This window comes from Elephas maximus, chromosome 5, assembly GCF_024166365.1.
Source record: "Elephas maximus indicus isolate mEleMax1 chromosome 5, mEleMax1 primary haplotype, whole genome shotgun sequence".
NCBI classification, from domain to species: Eukaryota; Metazoa; Chordata; class Mammalia; order Proboscidea; family Elephantidae; genus Elephas; species Elephas maximus.
In genome coordinates, this window is record NC_064823.1 from 111689963 (window position 1) to 111709166 (window position 19204).

The 19204-nt window shown below is 38.2% G+C and overlaps 1 protein-coding gene across 1 annotated transcript in view; it reads left to right on the forward strand.

Annotated features, from left to right (window-relative positions):
* CORIN (corin, serine peptidase) overlaps positions 1–19204 on the forward strand; it is a 320896-nt gene that overhangs the window by 284161 nt on the left and 17531 nt on the right. The window contains exons 17-19 of the mRNA XM_049886291.1: positions 12574–12702; positions 15650–15699; positions 15857–16031. Coding sequence (XP_049742248.1) covers positions 12574–12702; positions 15650–15699; positions 15857–16031 — 354 coding nt within the window. The remainder of the gene's footprint in view (positions 1–12573; positions 12703–15649; positions 15700–15856; positions 16032–19204) is intronic.

Genomic DNA, 19204 nt, shown 5'->3' on the forward strand with positions numbered 1-19204 from the left:
AGTCATGATGAGGAAGTAAATAAAATAGGATTTTAGGAGATGGTGAGTGCTATTAAAAAGAAAAAGGGAGGGTGGGGAGTAGTGGAAAGTACAATATGGAGTACCAAAGTTCTGAGTTGGGGTGGACTTCAGTATTCAGTAGGGTGATCAGGTAAACCTCACTGGAAAGGTCACAACTTAGCAAAGGTTTGAAGGAGATGAGAGAGTTTGCTAAGTGGATATGGGAGAAGCCGTCAAATGTAGAGGCAGCAGTTACAACAAAAGTCTAAGGGTTCCAGAAATAGCAAGGAATTTGGTATGGCTGGGACAGAGTGGGAGAGGGGAGTAGGAGATGAGGTCATAGAGATAATTGGGTGGAAGTTGCAGGTAATGAAGGGCCTTGTGGACCATTTAAGAACTTTGTCTTTCAGTTTGAGTGAAATGAGGAATCATTGAAAGGTGTCGAGGGGAGGAACGTCACTATCTGACTAAAAGGGATCTCTCCAGATGTTTTATTGAGAATAGGCTGTAGGAGGGCAGAGGTAGGAGCGGGAAGACAGGAGGCCATTGAAGTAATCTAGCTGAGAGGCTTTGGTGGCTCAGAACACTATGGTAGCAGAGAATATGGTAAGAAGTGATTTGATTCTGCATACATTTTAAAAGTAGAGCCAATAGGCATTCCTGACGAGTTGAATGACAGGGTGGAGTAAAAATGACTTACAGGTTTTTGAGCTGAGCAACTTGGAAGGATGGAATTGCCATCAACTGAGTTGGGGAAGGGTGCAGATAAAGCAAGTTTGGAGAAAAAGATTAGGAGTTCTGTTTTGGACATGTCAAGTTTGTGATGTCTATTAGACTTCCAAACGGAGACCTTTAGAAGGACCAAGTTTGGAGTTTACTAGAGAGGTCTGGGCCGGCAATATATATTTGGGAGTCATCTGCATAAAGATTATATATCAATTCATGCAACTGAGAGAGAGTGCAGATAGAGAAGACAAGAATACCAAGGGCTGAGTCCTGGGGCTCTCATACGTTGAGAGGATGGGAGAAAAGCAGGAGCCACCCAAAGAAGCTGAGGAAGAACAACCAGTGAGGCAGGGGTGTGTGGCATCCTGAAACCCACATGAAGAAAGTATATAACAAGGACACAATGATCAGTTGTGTTAAATGCTGCTGACAGGTCAGTTAAGGTGAAAACCGAAAACGGACTCTTGGATTCAGTAACGTGCAGGCTATTGACATGAGCCATTTCAGTGGAGCGATGATGCGAAAGTGTGGGAAGCAGAATAAGAGCTACCGGGAAGGGAGGGATAAAAGATTGTGCGTAAAGAAAACTTTTGAAGGGCTTGGCAACAAAGGAGAGCAAAGAAATGTGGGCAGTGGATGATGGAGAAAGTAGAATTAAGAGATGTTTGAAGTCTCCATTTCTGCTGCAGCACAGGCCATGGTATGACTGAATTCCTAATCAATTGCTCCTTGTCATTGTACAAACATCATGTTCATAAAATAATTTTCTGTCAAGAGTCTCTCTAATTGCGTGTGTATGGATTTTTTTTTTTTTTAACCAAATAAGTTTGGACTAGTCTCTTCAACTCCTGGGCCCACCATAAACTAGTTCCGCTTTCTTCAACTTCCTACTTTTCCCTCTCATTCTTCAGTTTCCAGGCTGGTCTGCCTTTTCTCTGTGTTCCATGGGCACGTTCCTTCCTGGCTCTGTCTCTGTGACCATATATGCATCATTTTCTCCACTCCCTGTTTGAATCCTTCAGGGCCTCACTCATACCCCATGGCTTCTATGAAGCCTTCCTTACCTTTTTGATCTTCTTTTCTCCTGAAGTCCTTTTGTACTTAAAAGTCAGTACTTTACAATTTCCTTCTTAGTTTTACGGTGCTGTATATAATTTGTAATTTTTAAAATTCTTTTTCTTATTTCCCAGAACGGGTTATACAAAATAGTAATGGTTAACCTTTGTTATGAGTCAGGCTGTTCCAGGTACTTGATATGTGTTTGTCCACACCATAGCCCTGTAAGATAAGTAGTAGTGTTATTTTTACTTTAGATATGAGGAAACAAAGGCATAGAGAGATTAAGGAACTTTGCTAGGTCACAAAGTTGGAATGTAGGAAGCCAGGATACAAATCCAAGCAAGAGCAAGGGCAAGGGGACTTGCAGGTACTAGGAGTAGACCCTAGGCACCAACTTATTTAATAAATACAATTTGCTTGATGTGGCCAACCAGCTTCTTAAACATAAATTCTTTTTAGTATTGCTTTTCACTGGAGTTTTGTGGCAAGTCTCAATACCACCTTGTGATTTTATCATTGTACGATATTTTTAAATAGATAGCAATGATGAGTGGGGGTTAGGGGAAATTTATCATGCAGGACCACAATCCAAATGTTTTTCACTTTTTGAAAAGTCCCTTAAGTAACAAGTAGGTGCTTGTCATATTCCAAGTAGACGTCAGCTGAAGGAAACCCATGAGGTGTTATTTTCTTTCACACAGCAGCTTTATAGCTCTTCTGGCCGGCATAGAGCTTGGGTACTGGGAATTAATTTCCTACTCATTTCCCGGTCATTAAATGACTGCCTGGGTGAGAAGGGAATCAGAGTCCAATATGTGGATGTAGTGTTTTCTGGAACATGCTATTCTAGGGTGAGAGGGAAGAATTTTTCTGAAAAAGTGCTATATCCTAAAGGAAGAAAAAACATTTTTTAAACTCTTCCCTGATGCCATTGGGGTATCAAGCTTTAATAAACAAAAGCAAGATATATCTACCAGTTGCCCTAAGAGCATTTCCATATGGTCACTAACAGCAAACTCTGCCAAGAATTTGTCTTTGAGTATTTATTAACAAACTGAATTTTAAATTGAGTCAATTGAGTTAATGAATAATTTATAAAATTAAATGGAAACTTCTCAGTGGTATAGAGAAATTCAACATTATAAATGGGAGTGGCATTAAGAAAGATTCTGAACTAATCAGATTTTTTATTTTTTTTGCTCTCTTACAATCCATTTTGTAGTGGAAATGTTCATCATTAAAAAAAAAAAAAATGATTCATGCCAGGGTTTATAAAATCAAAGATGGCTTCCATTGGTTCTTTAGCGTTAAGTACCATCGAGACCCATCTTTAGAATTCTAGTCATGGTCCTAATAATACTAGGGCTCATTGTGAGCAAGAAGCTTCTGGAATGGGAAGAATCAATCTCTGTAAAGCCTTGGGCACATCAGACTCTCTAGTCATCACAATAGATATAGCATTGACATTAGACATGAATATGAATGGACTCTGGGCAAATTAGAACATAGTTTCCAACCTGAGGGATCCATCAGGAAATAATCAAAGAGGGCCTGAATTTTTTCCATTCAAAGTCCTTACACGGTAGTATCCTCCTTTTAGAACTCTACCAGGAGACTCTGGTGATGAGTTAATCTCAGATCTAGTATCTTCTTCATGCTGTCTTTGAAACCTACTGTAATCTGGCTTTTGCCTCCAAGATAAGACTGATAGCAACAGTATCGTCTAAATGAGAAATCCACTGGCCTTTCTATTATTTATGCAACTTGGCCTCAAAACCCAATTTTTTACCCTGCCCTATATCACACATTGCATATTCAGGTCCTTGCCTTCCTCTCTGACTCAATCTCCCAGCACACTCCCACTGGTCCACTAAACTTTAGACACAGTGACCTTAGTACCGACATTCAAATACTTCCAACTCATTCTCTTCTAGGAGTCTTTGCCCTCACTGTTTCTTTTGTTTGGAATACTGATCTCTAGACATTCACATGGTTGCCTCCATCTCATCATTCATATCTCAGCTCATGTCTCAATTCCTTAGAAAAGCCTTCCTTAACAACTGGAGCTGGAGTAGCTTTCGCCCTCACCAAATTAAAGCTTTCACCTTCACCAAGAAGACATTTGCTCATTTTCTCTTCTTCAGAGCATTTATCCATATCTGAAGTTATTATTTTTTAACATATTTGTAATCTATTCTTTACACTAAAATGAAAGCTCCTTGAGTGAGGAACTGCATCTGATATACTACCAATGTGTTGTTTCCATCTCCATCCCATCTTATTAACCAGTGATTCTCAGTTTTAACCCTTGTCCCTATGATTGTGTTTGAACTCTGCCAGAGTAATCCTTCTGGGATCCAGCTGACTTTACAGCATCATCATTTGAACACTCACTGATTTATCATTGTATCAATGTATCATTAATAAACATAAAAACAAAAACAAAAAACCCCAACCCTTTGCCATTGAGTTGATTTTGACTCATAGCGACCCTAAATTAAATCTAATTTTAACGTGTTCAGCATTGGAGGTGCTCACTCATCTATGCCAAGAAATTCAGAAGCAGCTACCTGCCCAACTGACTGAAAGAGATACATAGTTGTGCCCATTCCAAAGAAGGGTGATCCAACAGGATGCAGAAATTATTGAACAATATCATTAATATCACATGCAAGTATAATTTTGCTGAAAATCACTCAAAAGTGATTACAGCAGTGCATTGACAAGGAACTCCCAGAAATTCAAGCTGAATTCAGAAGAGGACATGGAATGAAGGATATCACTGCTGATGTCAGATGAATCTTGGCTGAAAGCAGAGAATACCAGAAAGATGTTTACCTATGTTTTATTGACTATGCAAAAACTGTGTGGATCATAACAAATTATGAATAACATTGCAAAGAATGGGAATTTCAGAGCACTTAATTGTGTTCATGAGGAAACTGTACATAGATCAAGAGACAGTTTTCGTAACAGAACAAGGGGACACTGTGTGGTTTAAAGTCAGGAAAGGTGTGCGTCAGGATTATATCATTTTACCATACCTATTCAATCTGTATGTTGAGTAAATACTCTCAGAAACTGGACCATATGAAGAAGAATAGGGCATCAGGATTAGAGGAAGACTCATTAACAACTTGTGATATGCAGATGACACAACCTTGCTTGCTGAAAGTGAAGAGGACTTGAAGCACTTACCGATGAAGATCAACGACTACAACCTTCACTATGAATTATACCTCAACATAAGGAAAACAAAAATCCTCACAACTGGACCAATAATCAACACCATGGTAAATGAAGAACAGATTGAAGTTGTTAAGGATTTCATTTTACTTGGATCCACAATCAATACCTGTGCAAGCAGCAGTCAGGAAATCAAAGGACGTATTGCATTGGGCAAATCTGCTGCAAAAGACCTCTTTAAAGTGTTAAAAAGCAAAGATGTCACTGTCATGGATTGAATTATGTCCCCCCAAAAATGTGTGTATTAACTTGGTTAGGCCATGATTCCCAGTACTCTATGGTTGTCCTCCATTTTGTGATTGTAATTTTATGTTAAAGAGGGTTGGGGTGGGATTGTAGCACATTCCTGATCTAATGTAAAGGGAGTTTCCCTGGGGTGTGGCCTGCACCACCTTTTATCTTCCAACAGATAAAAGGAAAGGGAAGCTAGCAGAGAGTTGGGGACCTCATACCACCAAGAAAGCAGTGCCAGAAGCAGAGTGCTTCCTTTGGACTCAGGGTGCCTGTGCAGAGAATCTCCTAGTCTGGGGGAAGATTGATGAGAAGGCCAACAAACAGAGATAGAGACTTCCCCTGGAACTGACACCCAGAATTTGGACTTTTAGCCTACTTTACTGTGAAGAAATAAATTTCTCTTTGTTAAAGCCATCCACTTGTGTTATTTCTGCTACAGCAGCACTAGGTAACTAAGACAGTCACCTTGAAGACTAAGGTGTGCCTGACTCAAGCCAGGGTGTTTTCAATTGCCTCATATGCATGCAAAACCTGGACAATGAATAAGAAAGACTGAAGAAGAATTGACACCTTCGAATTATGATGTCTGCAAAGAATATTGAATATACCATGGACTGTCTTGGAAGAAGTATAGCCAGAATGCCCCTTAGAAGCAAGAATGGCCAGACTTCATCTCATGTACTTTGGATGTTATCTGGAGGGACAGCCCCTAGAGAAAGACATCATTTTTGGTAACGTACAGGGTCAGTGAAAAACAGAAAGAACCTCAATGAGATGGGTTGACACAGTGGCAGCAACAATGGGCTCAAGCATAGAAATGATTGAGGGGATGGTGTAAGACTGGACACTGTTTTGTTCTGTTGTATATAAGGTCACTGTGAGTTGGAACCAACTCTAGGACACCTAATAATAACAGCAACAATTTTAACCCAATCTTTATCCCTTCCTACATCTTCCAAAACGAATAAATGAGGGAATATGTAATACTTTGACGTTGAGGCACAATAATTCTTTAATATAAAAAATTCAATTGAAGTCACTTTAGCAAATATTTAATGCATTGCCTGCCTGCATTCCTCCTTTTTTGGGGTCTAGCACCCCTTCCTTTTGGGGACCCACTTTGCATCCCATTGTAGCATTGGGATCCAAATGGGAGCTCAGTTACCATCTTTGTACATGACTTACTTTCTTGGTCTCAGTGATTGGTTGAGGGGTAAATACCTAACCCAAGCTGGGCCAATTAAAATACCTTACTCCCTTGTCACAGTAATTGGTTTGAGAATACTTAAAGTTCTTCAGCAAGATTTGTTTTAATTGGGCCTGGGGGAGAAGACTTCTTTCCTTTTTGGTCACAAAGATGAAAGGAAATGAGTTTAAAGTTTAAAGCTATGGGCAACCAGACCGTGGGCTTGTAGAAAAGTCACTTGGAGAGGATACCTCTGCTCCTCACCAAAGGAAGGTGGAAATGAGAGTGTAGAGTCCTGAGGGTACTTAGGTACCTGGTACCAGCAACTCAGAAGATCATCTACATCCCTTTAGTGATCACATTCCCTGTTTTGATACTCCGACATTTCAGTGCTATTTCTAAGTACCAAAATTCTGATTTTTTAAAATTAGTGTAATGTTGTTAACCCAGTATTAAAAAACAGAAACAAAAACAAAAACCTAGAGTTTGAATTATTTATCTTGCAGTGTATCCAGAGAATCATGGTTTGCCTTAAAATTTTGAATTGAGTAAAGGTGCAAACATTTTTAGGAAGCATTTTTCTGTAGTTTCTATAATCTTCATGAAGAAGAATAAAAGAGTGGTTTGCAAAACAAGGCTTCTGTTAGAAAAATAAATTTTACTCTGGTTCATACTCTTTCTGAACAAGTAGAATAAAATATAGCATATTGAAATTGATACTGGCAATCTCTAGTTTTACATAATGTGCCAAAAGAAGGTGAAGACAAATAAACATTTTCGTTGAGACTCAACTCAAGTTGCTATCAATAAAATATTGAATTTCTCTCTCTCTCTCACTTAAAAAAAAAAAATCCTAATAGATCTCCTCTACCCATTACCCGTTGCCCGTCAAGTCGATTCCGACTCATAGCGACCCTATAGGACAGAGTAGAACTGCCCCATAGAGTTTCCAAGGAGCGCCTGGTGGATTCGAACTGCTGACCTTTTGGTTAGCAGCCACAGTACTTAACCACTATGTTACCAGGGTTTCCAGATCTCCTCTAAATTATCAAAAAAGAGATGGAATATTTGGAAGATAAAATATGCACAGATTCCTCATGAGCACAATTAAGTGTTCTGGATTCCCAATCTTCTGAATTTTATCCATAATTTGTTATGATCCACACAGTTGAATGCCTCAGCATAGTCAATAAAACACAGGTAAACATCTTTCTGGTATTCTCTGCTTTCAGCCAGGATACATCTCATGTCAGCAATGATATCGATTGTTTCACATCCTCTTCTGAATCCTGCTTGAATTTCTGGCAGTTCCACGTTAATGTACTTTTGAATGATCTTCAGCAAAATTTTACTTGCATGTCATATTAATGGTACTGTTCGATAATTTCCATATTCAGTTGGATCACCCTTCTTGGGAATAGGCATAAATATGGATCTCTTCCATTTGTTTGGCCAGGTACCTGTCTTCCAAATTTCTTGGCATAGACGAGTGAGCACTTCCAGCACTGCCTCTGTTTGTTGAAACATCTCAATTGGTATTTTGTTAACTCCTGGAGCCTTGTTTTTCGCTAATGCCTTTAGGGCAGCTTGGATCTCTTCCATCAGTACCATCAGTTCCTGATCATATGCTACCTTCTAAGATGGTTGAACATTGACCAGTTCTTTTTGGTATAGTGACTCTGTGCATTTCTTCCATCTTCTTTTGATTCTTCCTACATCGTTTGATATTTTCTCCTTAGAGTCCTTCAGTATTACAACTCAATGCTTGAAGTCTGTCTTCAGTTCTTTCAGCTTGAGAAATGCCTAGTGTGTTCTTCCCTTTTGGTTTTCTGCCTCCAGGTCTTTTCACACGTCATTATACTTTGTCTTCTTGAGCCACCCTTTGAAATGTTCTGTTCAGCTCTTTAACTTCATCATTTCTTCCATTTGCTTTAGCTTCTTGACATTCAAGAGCAAGTTTCAGAGTCTCTTCTGACATCTATTTTGATCTTTTCTTTCTTTCCTGTCTTTCTAATGACCTCTTGCTTTCTTCATGTATGGTATCCTTGATGTCATTCCACAACTTGTCTGGTCTTTATCAAATCTATCCTTGAGATAATCTCTAAATGAAGGTGGGATATACTCGAGATCGTACTTTGGCTCTTGTGGACTTGTTCTAATTTTCTTCAGCTTCATCTTGAACTTGCATATGAGCAATTGATGGTATCTTCCACAGTCAGTCCCTGACCTTGTTCTGACTGATGATATTGAGCTTTTCTGTTGTCTCTTTCCACAGACGTGGTCAATTTGATTAGTTTGTATTCCATCTGGTGAGGTCCACATCGTTTATGTTGGTAAAAAAAAAGATATTTGCAATAAAGAAGTCATTGATCTTCCAAAATTCTATCATACAATCCCCGGCACCATTTCTATCATCAAGGCCATATTTTTCAACAACTAATCATTTTCGTCTGTTTCCAACTTTCACATTCCAATCTCCAGTAATTATTAATTCATCCTGATTGCATGTTGGATCAATTTCAGACTGCAAGAGTTGGCAAAAATCTTCAATTTCTTCATTTTTGGCATTAGTGGTTAGTGTGTAAATTTAAATAATATTTGTATTAAATGGTCTTCCTTGTAGGCATATAGATATTATCCTATCACTGATAGTGTTGTACTTCAGGATAGATCTTGAAATGTTTTCTTTGACAATGAATGCAATGGCATTCCTCTTCAAGTTGTCATTTCTGACATAGCAGATCATATGATTGTCTGATTCAGAATTGCCAATACCAGTGCCTTTCAGCTCACTAATGCCTAGGATATTGATGTTAATGTGTTCCATTTCATTTTTGACTATTTCTAATTTTCCTAGATTCATACTTTGTACATTCCAGGTTCTGATTATTAATGGATGTTTGCAGCTGTTCCTTCTCATTTTGAGTTGTGCGACATAGCAAATGAAGGTCCTGAAAGCTAGATTCCATCCATGTCGTAAGGGTGGACTCTACTTTGAGGAGGCAGCTCTTCCCCAGTTGTCTTTTGAGTCTCTTCCCACCTGAGGGCTCCTCTTCCAGGACTATATCAGACAATGTTCTGCTGCTTTTCATAAGGTTTTCACTGGCAAATTCTTTTCAAGTAGACTGCCAAATCCTTCTTCCTAGTCTGCATTAGTTTGGAATCTCAGCTGAAATCCATCTGTCTCGGATGACTCTGCTGGTATTTGAATTTTGGTGGCATAGCTTTCAGCATCACAGCAACATGCAAGCCCCCACAGTACGGCAAACTTACAGATGAGTGGAGATGATGTAATATAGAAGATGTTTAATATTTAAGTCAAAAGCAGTATAAATTGTCAAACAAAATTTGAGCAGCTGTTAAGTTCCAGATGCTTTTTAATGGCATGATTTATATTATATACATAGTTCTAAAAATTGAAAAGTTGCTGACATATATTCTAGATGGGTATATAAATTGGCACTACTCTTTGAAGGGGAGTTTAATAATATCAATCAAAGTTGTAAATTTTATTTCTAGAAATTGATTCTAGAATCATAGTTGAGCATCTGTGCAGTGGTGAATGTTTAAGAATGTTAACTGCCACCCTTTTGCTATAGCTCAAAATTGGAAATAACATACATGCGCATCAATAGTGTATCTGTTAAGTCAATGTATGGGCATCCATTTAATGGAACACTTTGTCATTGTTATGTGCTGCCCAATGAGTTGATTTTGACTCATAGTGACTCCATGTGACACAGTAGAACTTCGCCCATAGGGTTTTCTTGGCTGTGAACTTTATGGGAGCAGATTGCTGGTTCTTTCTTGCACAGAGGTGCTGCGTAGGTTTGAACTGCCAAAGTTTTGGTTAACAGCCAAGTGCTTTACCATTGCACAACCAGGACACTTTAATAGAGCACCCTGGTGGTAAAGTGCTTAAGAGCTTGGCTGTAAACCAAAAGGTTGGCAGTTCAAATCCACTAGCTGCTCCTTGGAAACTCTATACTCTGTCCTGAAGGATCGATATGAGTTGGAATCAACTCCATGGCGATGTTTTTTTTTTTTTTTTTCTGTTATTATAAAAAGAAGAAGTGTATGATGTTAATGAAGGAGGACCACATAGCATTCTGTGTTAGAAGTGGTTCGCATCAGACTATAGAGATACAAATCCCACCTCTACCTCCTCCTAGCTGTGTGATCTTGAGCAAGTTACTTATTCTCTCTTTACCTCAAAATATTCATTTCCAAAAAGACGAATAATAATAAAGCCTACTGCAGAGTGGTTGGGAGAATTAAATAGGATAAAATGAGTTAGTCTTTAAGTGCTTGGCATAGAGAAAACAGTTAACAAATGTTAGCTATTATTATGGAAAGAATTCTAAGATTTATCATTAAGTGAAAACATTATCAGCAACACACAGAATAATGTGTATAGACTAAAAAAGGAGGGTATGTATACATAAACTGTAGAAAAAGTTCAGCAATGACACTCAAACACTACAGTGGCTGTTCATTTATATCTGGGATGGGAAGAAGACATTTTTTCATTGTATAATTTTTATTTTTTTGATCATGTATAAATACTATTTGGTCTTGAATGTAGAGCAGCTAAATTGAATGGAAGAAATGATGAAATAAAGAGCTGAAATGTGCAGAGAACTGGAGTTAGAAACCAAACAGGAAGAAGTCACTCAGCATTTCTCAAACTGAAATAAGTGGAGAAAAAATTCAAGCCTTGAATTGCAATATTGAAGGATGCAATGGGAAAAATGGAAACCCTGGTGGTCTAGTGGTTAATTGCTACAGCTTCTAACCAAGAGGTCAGCAGTTCAAATCTGCCAGGCACTCCTTGGAAACTCAATGGGGCAGTTCTACTCTGTCCTATAGGGTCTCTATGAGTCAGAATCAACTCGACGGCAGTGGATTTAGTGGCTATGGGAAAAATATTGAACAATGCAGGAAGCATCAAAAGAAGATGGAAGGAATACACAGAGTCATTGTACCAAAAAGAATATGTTGACATTCAACCATTTCAGGGGGTAGCATATGATCAAGAACCAATGGTACTGGAGGAAGAAGTTCAAGCTGCACTGAAGGCATTGGAGAAAAACAAGGCCCAGAACTGACAGAATACCAATTGGGATATTTCAACACAGAGATGCAACACTGAAAGTGCTCATTTGTCTATACCAAGAAATTTGGAAGACAGCTACCTGGACAACTGACTGGAAGAGATCCATTTACATCCCCATTTTAAAGAAAGTTGCAATGGAATATGGAAATTATCAAAACAATCCAAAAGATTTTCTTCAAATACGGCTTGCCTAAGAAAAGAACCAACTATTTCATGAAGAATCAGATATTTTACATAAAAACCTAAATACTTTTGAAACTTAAGGTTTTAAATTTTGGACACAGTGTAACCATATTTATTTGCATCATTGAATGAGACACAAGAATGTATTGATGGAATACCAGTGAGTGAGAATATAGGTAAAAGGAGAAATATTGTTGTATAACTGTCATCCGTATTTTCAAGAGTTCTTAATTTTTTTTTATTGTGGTAAATATATTTTTAAAGCATAAATACTTGGCAAAATGTTGAAAAAATTCCAGTTCCAATTTTTTATGCTGCATAGACATAAAATTGGTATTGATTATCTCTATTTAATATTTATTTTATTTTAAGATTGTTTGTTATACTGCAAGATTTCAGTGGGCAAGAAAAAGGAGCTAGATAAATTTTATTTTACTTTTGATTTCTGCCTAAAGTTGCTCTGTTTTTTAGATGTCAGAACTTCTATTTTATATATTTTCTATCACCTTGCAAAGTTCAAATACATGTCAGTAGACAGAATGACTAAAACAGCTGTAAAAAAATTGGATCTTTATTGCCTCCCTATACAGTTAGTAACTTCCCCTCTTGCTGATCATATTCCATGCCATCTCTCTCCTAATACAAGTTACTTTTAAGTTGGAATCAGCTCGACAGCAATGGGTTTGGTTTTTGGTTTGTTTTTTCTTGAGATACTGACTTACAATTTCATGCTTCTCTTTGAAAAAGAGTGAGTACTAATTAATGTAACGCCTCATCAAAGATCATTGTACTTAGAATATTTATCTATTTGCTCTTATGTCAGACAGCCATCTGTGACAGAATCTATACAGGAGAAGGAGCAGGAGCAGGAGCAAGATGGGCAGTGGCTGACTTTACGCTCCAACTGGGAGAACCTCAATGGAACCACTGTGCATGAGCTGCTGGTAAAAGGGTAAGAAATCTCTAACAAGAGCTGTGTGGAGCAGGAGGGCCTTTCTTCTGTTTCTAACTTAAGATAATTCAAATTTGTCACGTCAATAAAGAGCTTCCGTATAATGGCTATTGGCATTTACAAGTCAACATTGTTTGGTTTTATTTCTTCTTTCTAAACGTATATTTTCTTCTCTTGGCTAATTGCTTTTTTTTTTTTTTTAATGATGATTACGGAGACATTGTGTGGTAGGGAGGGAAAACTTGGTTTCTAATCTTGGAGCTTTTTCCATATCCCTTTTGAACTAAATTATCACGTCTGCATTTCTGACATTTATGGACCTAGTTAATGGAGTGAATTGAAGTCATAATGACTGATAAAACTTGGAGAGCATGAGAGAAGAATCAAAGGCACAGAATGAAATTACTATCAAGTGACCTTGAAAGTATACTCTGAAAAATTTCCCCTCAAAAATCATAGCATCTTAAACAGGGTTGCTTCCCTTGCGTACGGTGAGGGTTGGGGGTGGGATGCAGGAGTAAGATAAATTAAGGGACTTAAATACAATACTTATTAAATGCTTATTGCATAGCTAGGTAGTTATATATATATTAACTCATTTAACCCTCACAACAGACTTCAACTAGGAATGATTATCCCATTTTTTAGACAAGAAAGCTGAGGTTTCGGATTAATGATTTACTCAAAGCTCACAGCTCATAGATGGTTAAGTGGCAGTCTCTGAATTCAAACTAAGTTTTTCTGACTCCAAAGCTTATAATAAGTGCCAGGGAAATTGCCTCTTAAGAATTCCAAAGAAGAAAACTAAATGTGGGCCATTTCCCTTTAACATGTTTTGACATTTTCTCCACTAATTCAATCTTTATTGTCTCTTTGGTCAAACTTTAAGTATATGTCAACTGAAGTACTTCCTCTAAAACAATGACCTGCACCTTTCAACAGAGTGATTCGTTACCGCAAACTGGGAATCCCAGAACAGTCATTTCAGATCAAATTAATCGATCAATCTAAATTGGGAGTTGGTGGACCTGGTTCTAATCCTAGCTTACTAACTAGGTATGTGATCTTATGCAACACTTTAGACCACAGTTTTCTAGAAAAGAAAGATTGGGGTGGATAGTCTTTGCTGTCTATTCCTTCTCCTAAAAACTATGTTCCTGTGATTTCGCAAATAACAACTCATGAAATATCTCCTCTGTTCCAGGCTCAATTCTAAACTCTGAGGGAATATAGCAATGAACTAGCGAGACAAGGGTCCTGGTCTCCAGGGACATGAATTTTATGAGTGGGGAGAGAGACTATAAACTAATAAACAAAAAGAACTTCAGATTAAGAAAAAAAAAAAAAAGACTTCTGGCAGGTGCTACAAAGGAATTGGTAATTATGAGATGGAGAGTAAGGAGATGTGACATTGGATAGTGAAAAGGTAAAAAGCAAATGTGCTTTTTCAGCATTATATAATTTATAATATACAAATAATTACATATATCCCCATGCAAATTTAGCAGGAAATGAAGCACAGTAAATCTTCAAAAAAGGAATATGGAAGTGATATATTTAGGAACAGCTTCCCCCCGCTTCCCATCCCCGTTCTGACAAATCTAGGATTTTAAGCATATCCCAGGATTTTTGAAAGCCACAATAAAGTGTTTTTCTCTTTCATTTAAATTGTAAATAGATAGTTCTTAGTTGCAGGAGAACTTAGTGATTAAAATTTAACCTGCCCCAGGACAGAGCTGGAGAAAAATGTAGATTAAAATTCTAACTCAAAAAGAAAGACCGGACTTGCTGGCCTGATAGAGACTGGAGAAACCCTTAGAGTATGGCCCCCAGACACCCTTTCAGCTCAGAAATGAAGTCACTCTTGAGGTTCACCCTTCAGCCAAAGATTGGACAGGACCGTAAAACAAAGCGAGACTAAAGAGGCACAGCAGCCCAGGGCCAAGGACTAGAAGGCAGGAGGGAACAGGAAAGCTGGTAATAGGGAACCCAAGGTTGAGAAGGGAGAGTGTTGACATGTCATGGGGTTCTTAACCAATGTCATAAAACAATATGTGTAGAGTTTAATGAGAAACTAGTTTGTTCTGTAAACCTTCATCTAAAGTACAATAAAAAAAAAATTTAATCTGTCCCAGACTGTTATACATTAAGTCACTATGAGTCCGCGCTGACTTGATGGCACCTAATAACAACAAACTGAATTTTTTTGTATAGCCACATTGATAATACTTAACTGTAGTTTGTGTTTTTGCTTTCAAAGGTAACTATGATTGTTAGAACGTTCTTCCCTTCCTGAACCCACATTTTCTGTAAGTTCTAACTGTTGGTTCTGATTCTGCCATCAAGAGTGGCATGGAAGAAGTTTTCTCTTCTTCCTTTTATCTGCTCCTTATATTCCGGAAATCTAACCTGGAAGTCTTGACAGGATTCTTTTTCAATCTAAATATTCACTTCCTTGATCTGATCTGTAAGTTTTTGAAGTTAATTTTGTATTCCTCTCAGACTTTCAAATTTTTTTTTTTTTAACCCGTGCACACTCTCCATAAGCATAAAAATCTGACATGCTGTCTCTTCAGTATAGATTTGGAGAACCAGCCCAATTCCTCTCCTTCCCGTCTTCCTATCTTGAGAATCATGGTTTGAGTCAGCATTCTGGGTGGCACTATCAGCCAAGACAATGTTGGGAAAGTTTGCTAACACTAGTTTCTCCCCCCGCAAATGTGAAATTACATAATAATATTAATTAAACTTAAAAAAATAAGAAAGAGTATACATTCACTGTATATCCCCACCCCAGGTGATATGAGAGCACACCCTGCCTTGAAAATAATTCCTGCATCAAGAGTAATTGTTGTTCAAAGAATAATAGTCGAATCTCTGTCCTTTGCCTTGCACTGATAAAGTGTTTGGAGTGAACTTAATATGCCATTTTATATTTCCAATCTAGGCAGTCTTGTCAGAGCAGAAGTATGATTTCTCTTCTGTGTTCTAAACAAGGTAAGAGAATCAGTGATGTAGCAACGGGATATGAAATTAATTTAAGTGGATTTTGGCTTAGAGGGGAACGATTACTTGTACGTGATAGCAAAGAGTCTAGTATTTAGCTGAGTTTGGTGATGAATCACAAAATGTGTCTTGGCCTGCTTCTTGGTAGACTGTGGGCGCCGCCCTGCTGCCCGAATGAACAAGAGGATCCTGGGTGGTCGGACAAGTCGCCCTGGAAGGTGGCCATGGCAGTGTTCCCTGCAGAGTGAACCCAGTGGACACATTTGTGGCTGTGTTCTCATTGCCAGAAAGTGGGTTCTGACTGTTGCCCACTGCTTCGAGGGGTAAGCTGCACTTTCTTTTTCACTTCGCCTGAATATGATTCTTTTGTCACTTGCGTATTCTTGATGGCATATGTAATTCCGTAAAACAATTTCAGTGCAAAAGCTGCCATTGATCTACTTCCCAGGCCTTTATCTGCCCAGACTTTTCTAACCTTGATGCTGCCATTCAATACAAGTGCCACTCAATACAAGTGCCACTCAATTATTGGCAATGTATGATATACATCCTAAGGAGGGAGGAAGAGGAAGAAGTTTAGAAGGCTTACTCTCCAGCCAGCATTACTCTTTTTTCTAGTCCTGTTAAGTGTATCAGATACCAAGAATTTAAACAGAGATGATTTACTTGGACACTACAGTGAGGTTAGGATGCTGAAGGAACTGATGAGTAGTTTAGGAAGCTGAGTCAAAGGTACAGTATGCCTAAGGGGAACAAGAGGAGGCCAAAGGTAAGCCTACCCCACAGCAACAAATGTCATCACAGAAGATCCACACCTAGTGTTCCAACTGCCTATTGCTGTATAACTTAGGAGCATAAAAGAACCATCTATTATGCTCACAGATTCTGAGGGTCAGAGGTTTGGAAGGGCATAGCTGGCAAAGTTCGTCTCTGCTCCACAATGTCTGGGGCTGGAAGATTTCAAGACTGGGAGATGGAATCATCTCAAGTCTGGCATTTGTTGCTCTCTGTTGGATGGGGACCTCAGCTTCCCTCTATATAGGACACACAGCATAGTGACTGGCATCTCCTGGAGTGAGCTTCTCAGAAAGCAGGCAGGAGGAAGTTGGGTCACCTTTTTTGACTCAGCCTTCAAAGTCACATAGAATCATTTCTGCTGTGTGGTTGGTCAAAGCAGCCACAAACCCCCACTCAAAGGGAAGAAACACTGACATCCCCTCTCAGCAGGAGGAGCTCAAAGGATTTGAGAATATGTTTTAAAAGCCATTATACCACCTATTCTATTCTATTTATTTTAAATAATTTTACTTTATTTGAAAAGTAATGTTAAATAATAGCCAAAATTTACAACAGAAAAATGTAATTTCTCCTCTTTTTTGCCTGTCTTGTTATTATTATTTTTTTTCAGCTTTGCCACTTACTGATTATGTGACCACACGTCAGTCCATGAACTTCCTGGGCTCAGTTTCCTTATTTGTGAAATGAGAAAAATATCAGTCCTTACCTCACAGAGTTGGTGTGGACAGTAAGGGAGTGAGTCCCTTTAAAGCTTTAGAATCATGCATGGCATCCGTAAACCCCTGTTGATGGTAAACTCTTCTTTAAAAAAAATTACTGATAAAATATGCATTTATAATTTCTCTTAACATTATGGCATGCATATTTTTGTATTTTGCTAGCCCTGGTTTTTTTGTTTGTTTAAATTTTATTATGATAAAAATACACATAACAGAAAGTGCCATTTTAACCATTTTTAAGTGTATAATTCAGTAACATGAATCATGTGCACCATGTTGTGATACTATCGCCACTCTCCATTTCCAAAAGATTCCATCACCCGAAACAGAAACTCAGTACTCTTCAGTAATAACTCCCAATCCCTCCCCAAACTTAGCCCCTGGGAACCAGTAATAAACTTTTGTCTCTATGTATTTGCCTATTCTAGAGATTTCATACAAATGGAATAATAGAAATTTTGTTCTTCGCATCTGCCTTATTTCACTCAACATAATGTTTTCAAGGTTCCTTCATGTCATAGCATGTATCAGAACTTCATTTCTCTATATGGATGAGCAATAGTTCATTATAAGTGTATACCACATTTTGTTTATCCATTCATTTTCTTAATGGACACTTAGGTTGTTTCTACCTTTTGGCTGTTGTGAATGGTGCTGTGATAAACACTGGTGTGCAAGTAGTTAGCGATGTTTTCATCTCTTCTAAAACTCTCCTTTACTTCCCCATCACCCTGAAGGTAACCCCTGTTACAGCCTGGTGGATGTTGCTCTACAATTATAAATGTACATTTGTCACAGGGTATCATTGCTTATTTTTTACAATTTGGAATCACTCTATATACTTTTGTTTGTAAGTTGCTTTTCTCATTTAGCAATATATCATGTCCATCCCTGTAGATTAGCTGACACAGCTCTAGCACGTTCTTTTTCAAAGCTAAATGATAATTCATGATAGAGATTTACTACAATTAAAAAAAAATTATTCCCCAGTTGATGGACATTTGGGTTAGTTTCAGTTTGCTGCCATGTTAATGCTGTAATAAATCTTCTTGTAAAAGTAAACTCACTTACAGTTACCCTTGTTTTTAGAGGATAGAGTTCTAGAACATAGTATATGTCAGGCTTCATAGAGGGGATGCAGAGATGGATACACATTTTCTTCCTTGAGGAGCTAACTAAGTGAAGAGACAGACATTTAATCATACAATAAATATACAATATGATTAGTGATTATAAATGGAAATGTGCAAAACTACTTATTACATTGTTCTTTTGGAGGAACTATAAGAAATAAAATAAGTATCTCCTCTTTGAGGGCTTATTTATTTATTTTTAATTGATCTTATTTTTTAAAATTGTACTTTATATGAAGGTTTACAGAACAAACTAAAAAAAAAACAAACTAGTTTGTCATTAAAAAGTTAGTACACGGACCAGAAGAACTAGTTGGTGCCCGGCCACAATCGATGACTGCCCTGACAGGGAGCACAACAGAGAGCCCCTGAGGGAGCAGGAGATCAGTGGGATGCAGACCCCAAATTCTCGTAAAAAGACCATACTTAATGGTCTGACTGAGACTAGAGGAATCCCGGCGGCCACAGTCCCGAAACCTTCTGTTGGCACAGGATGGGAACCATCCCCGAAGACAATTCATCAGACATGAAAGGGACTGGACAGTGGGTGGAAGAGAGATGCTGATGAAGAGTAAGCTAATAATATCAGGTGGACACTTGAGACTGTAATGGCATCTCCTGTCTGGAGGGGGGATGGGAGGATAGAGAGAGTGGGAAGCTGGCAAAATTGTCACGAAAGGAGAGACTGGAAGGGCTGACTCATTAGGGGGAGAGCAAGTGGGAGTACGGAGTAAGATGTATGTAAACTTATATGTGACAGACTGACTTGAATTGTAAACGTTCACTTGAAGCTCAATAAAAGTTAAAAAAAAAAAAGTTAGTACACGTATTGTTTTATGACATTGG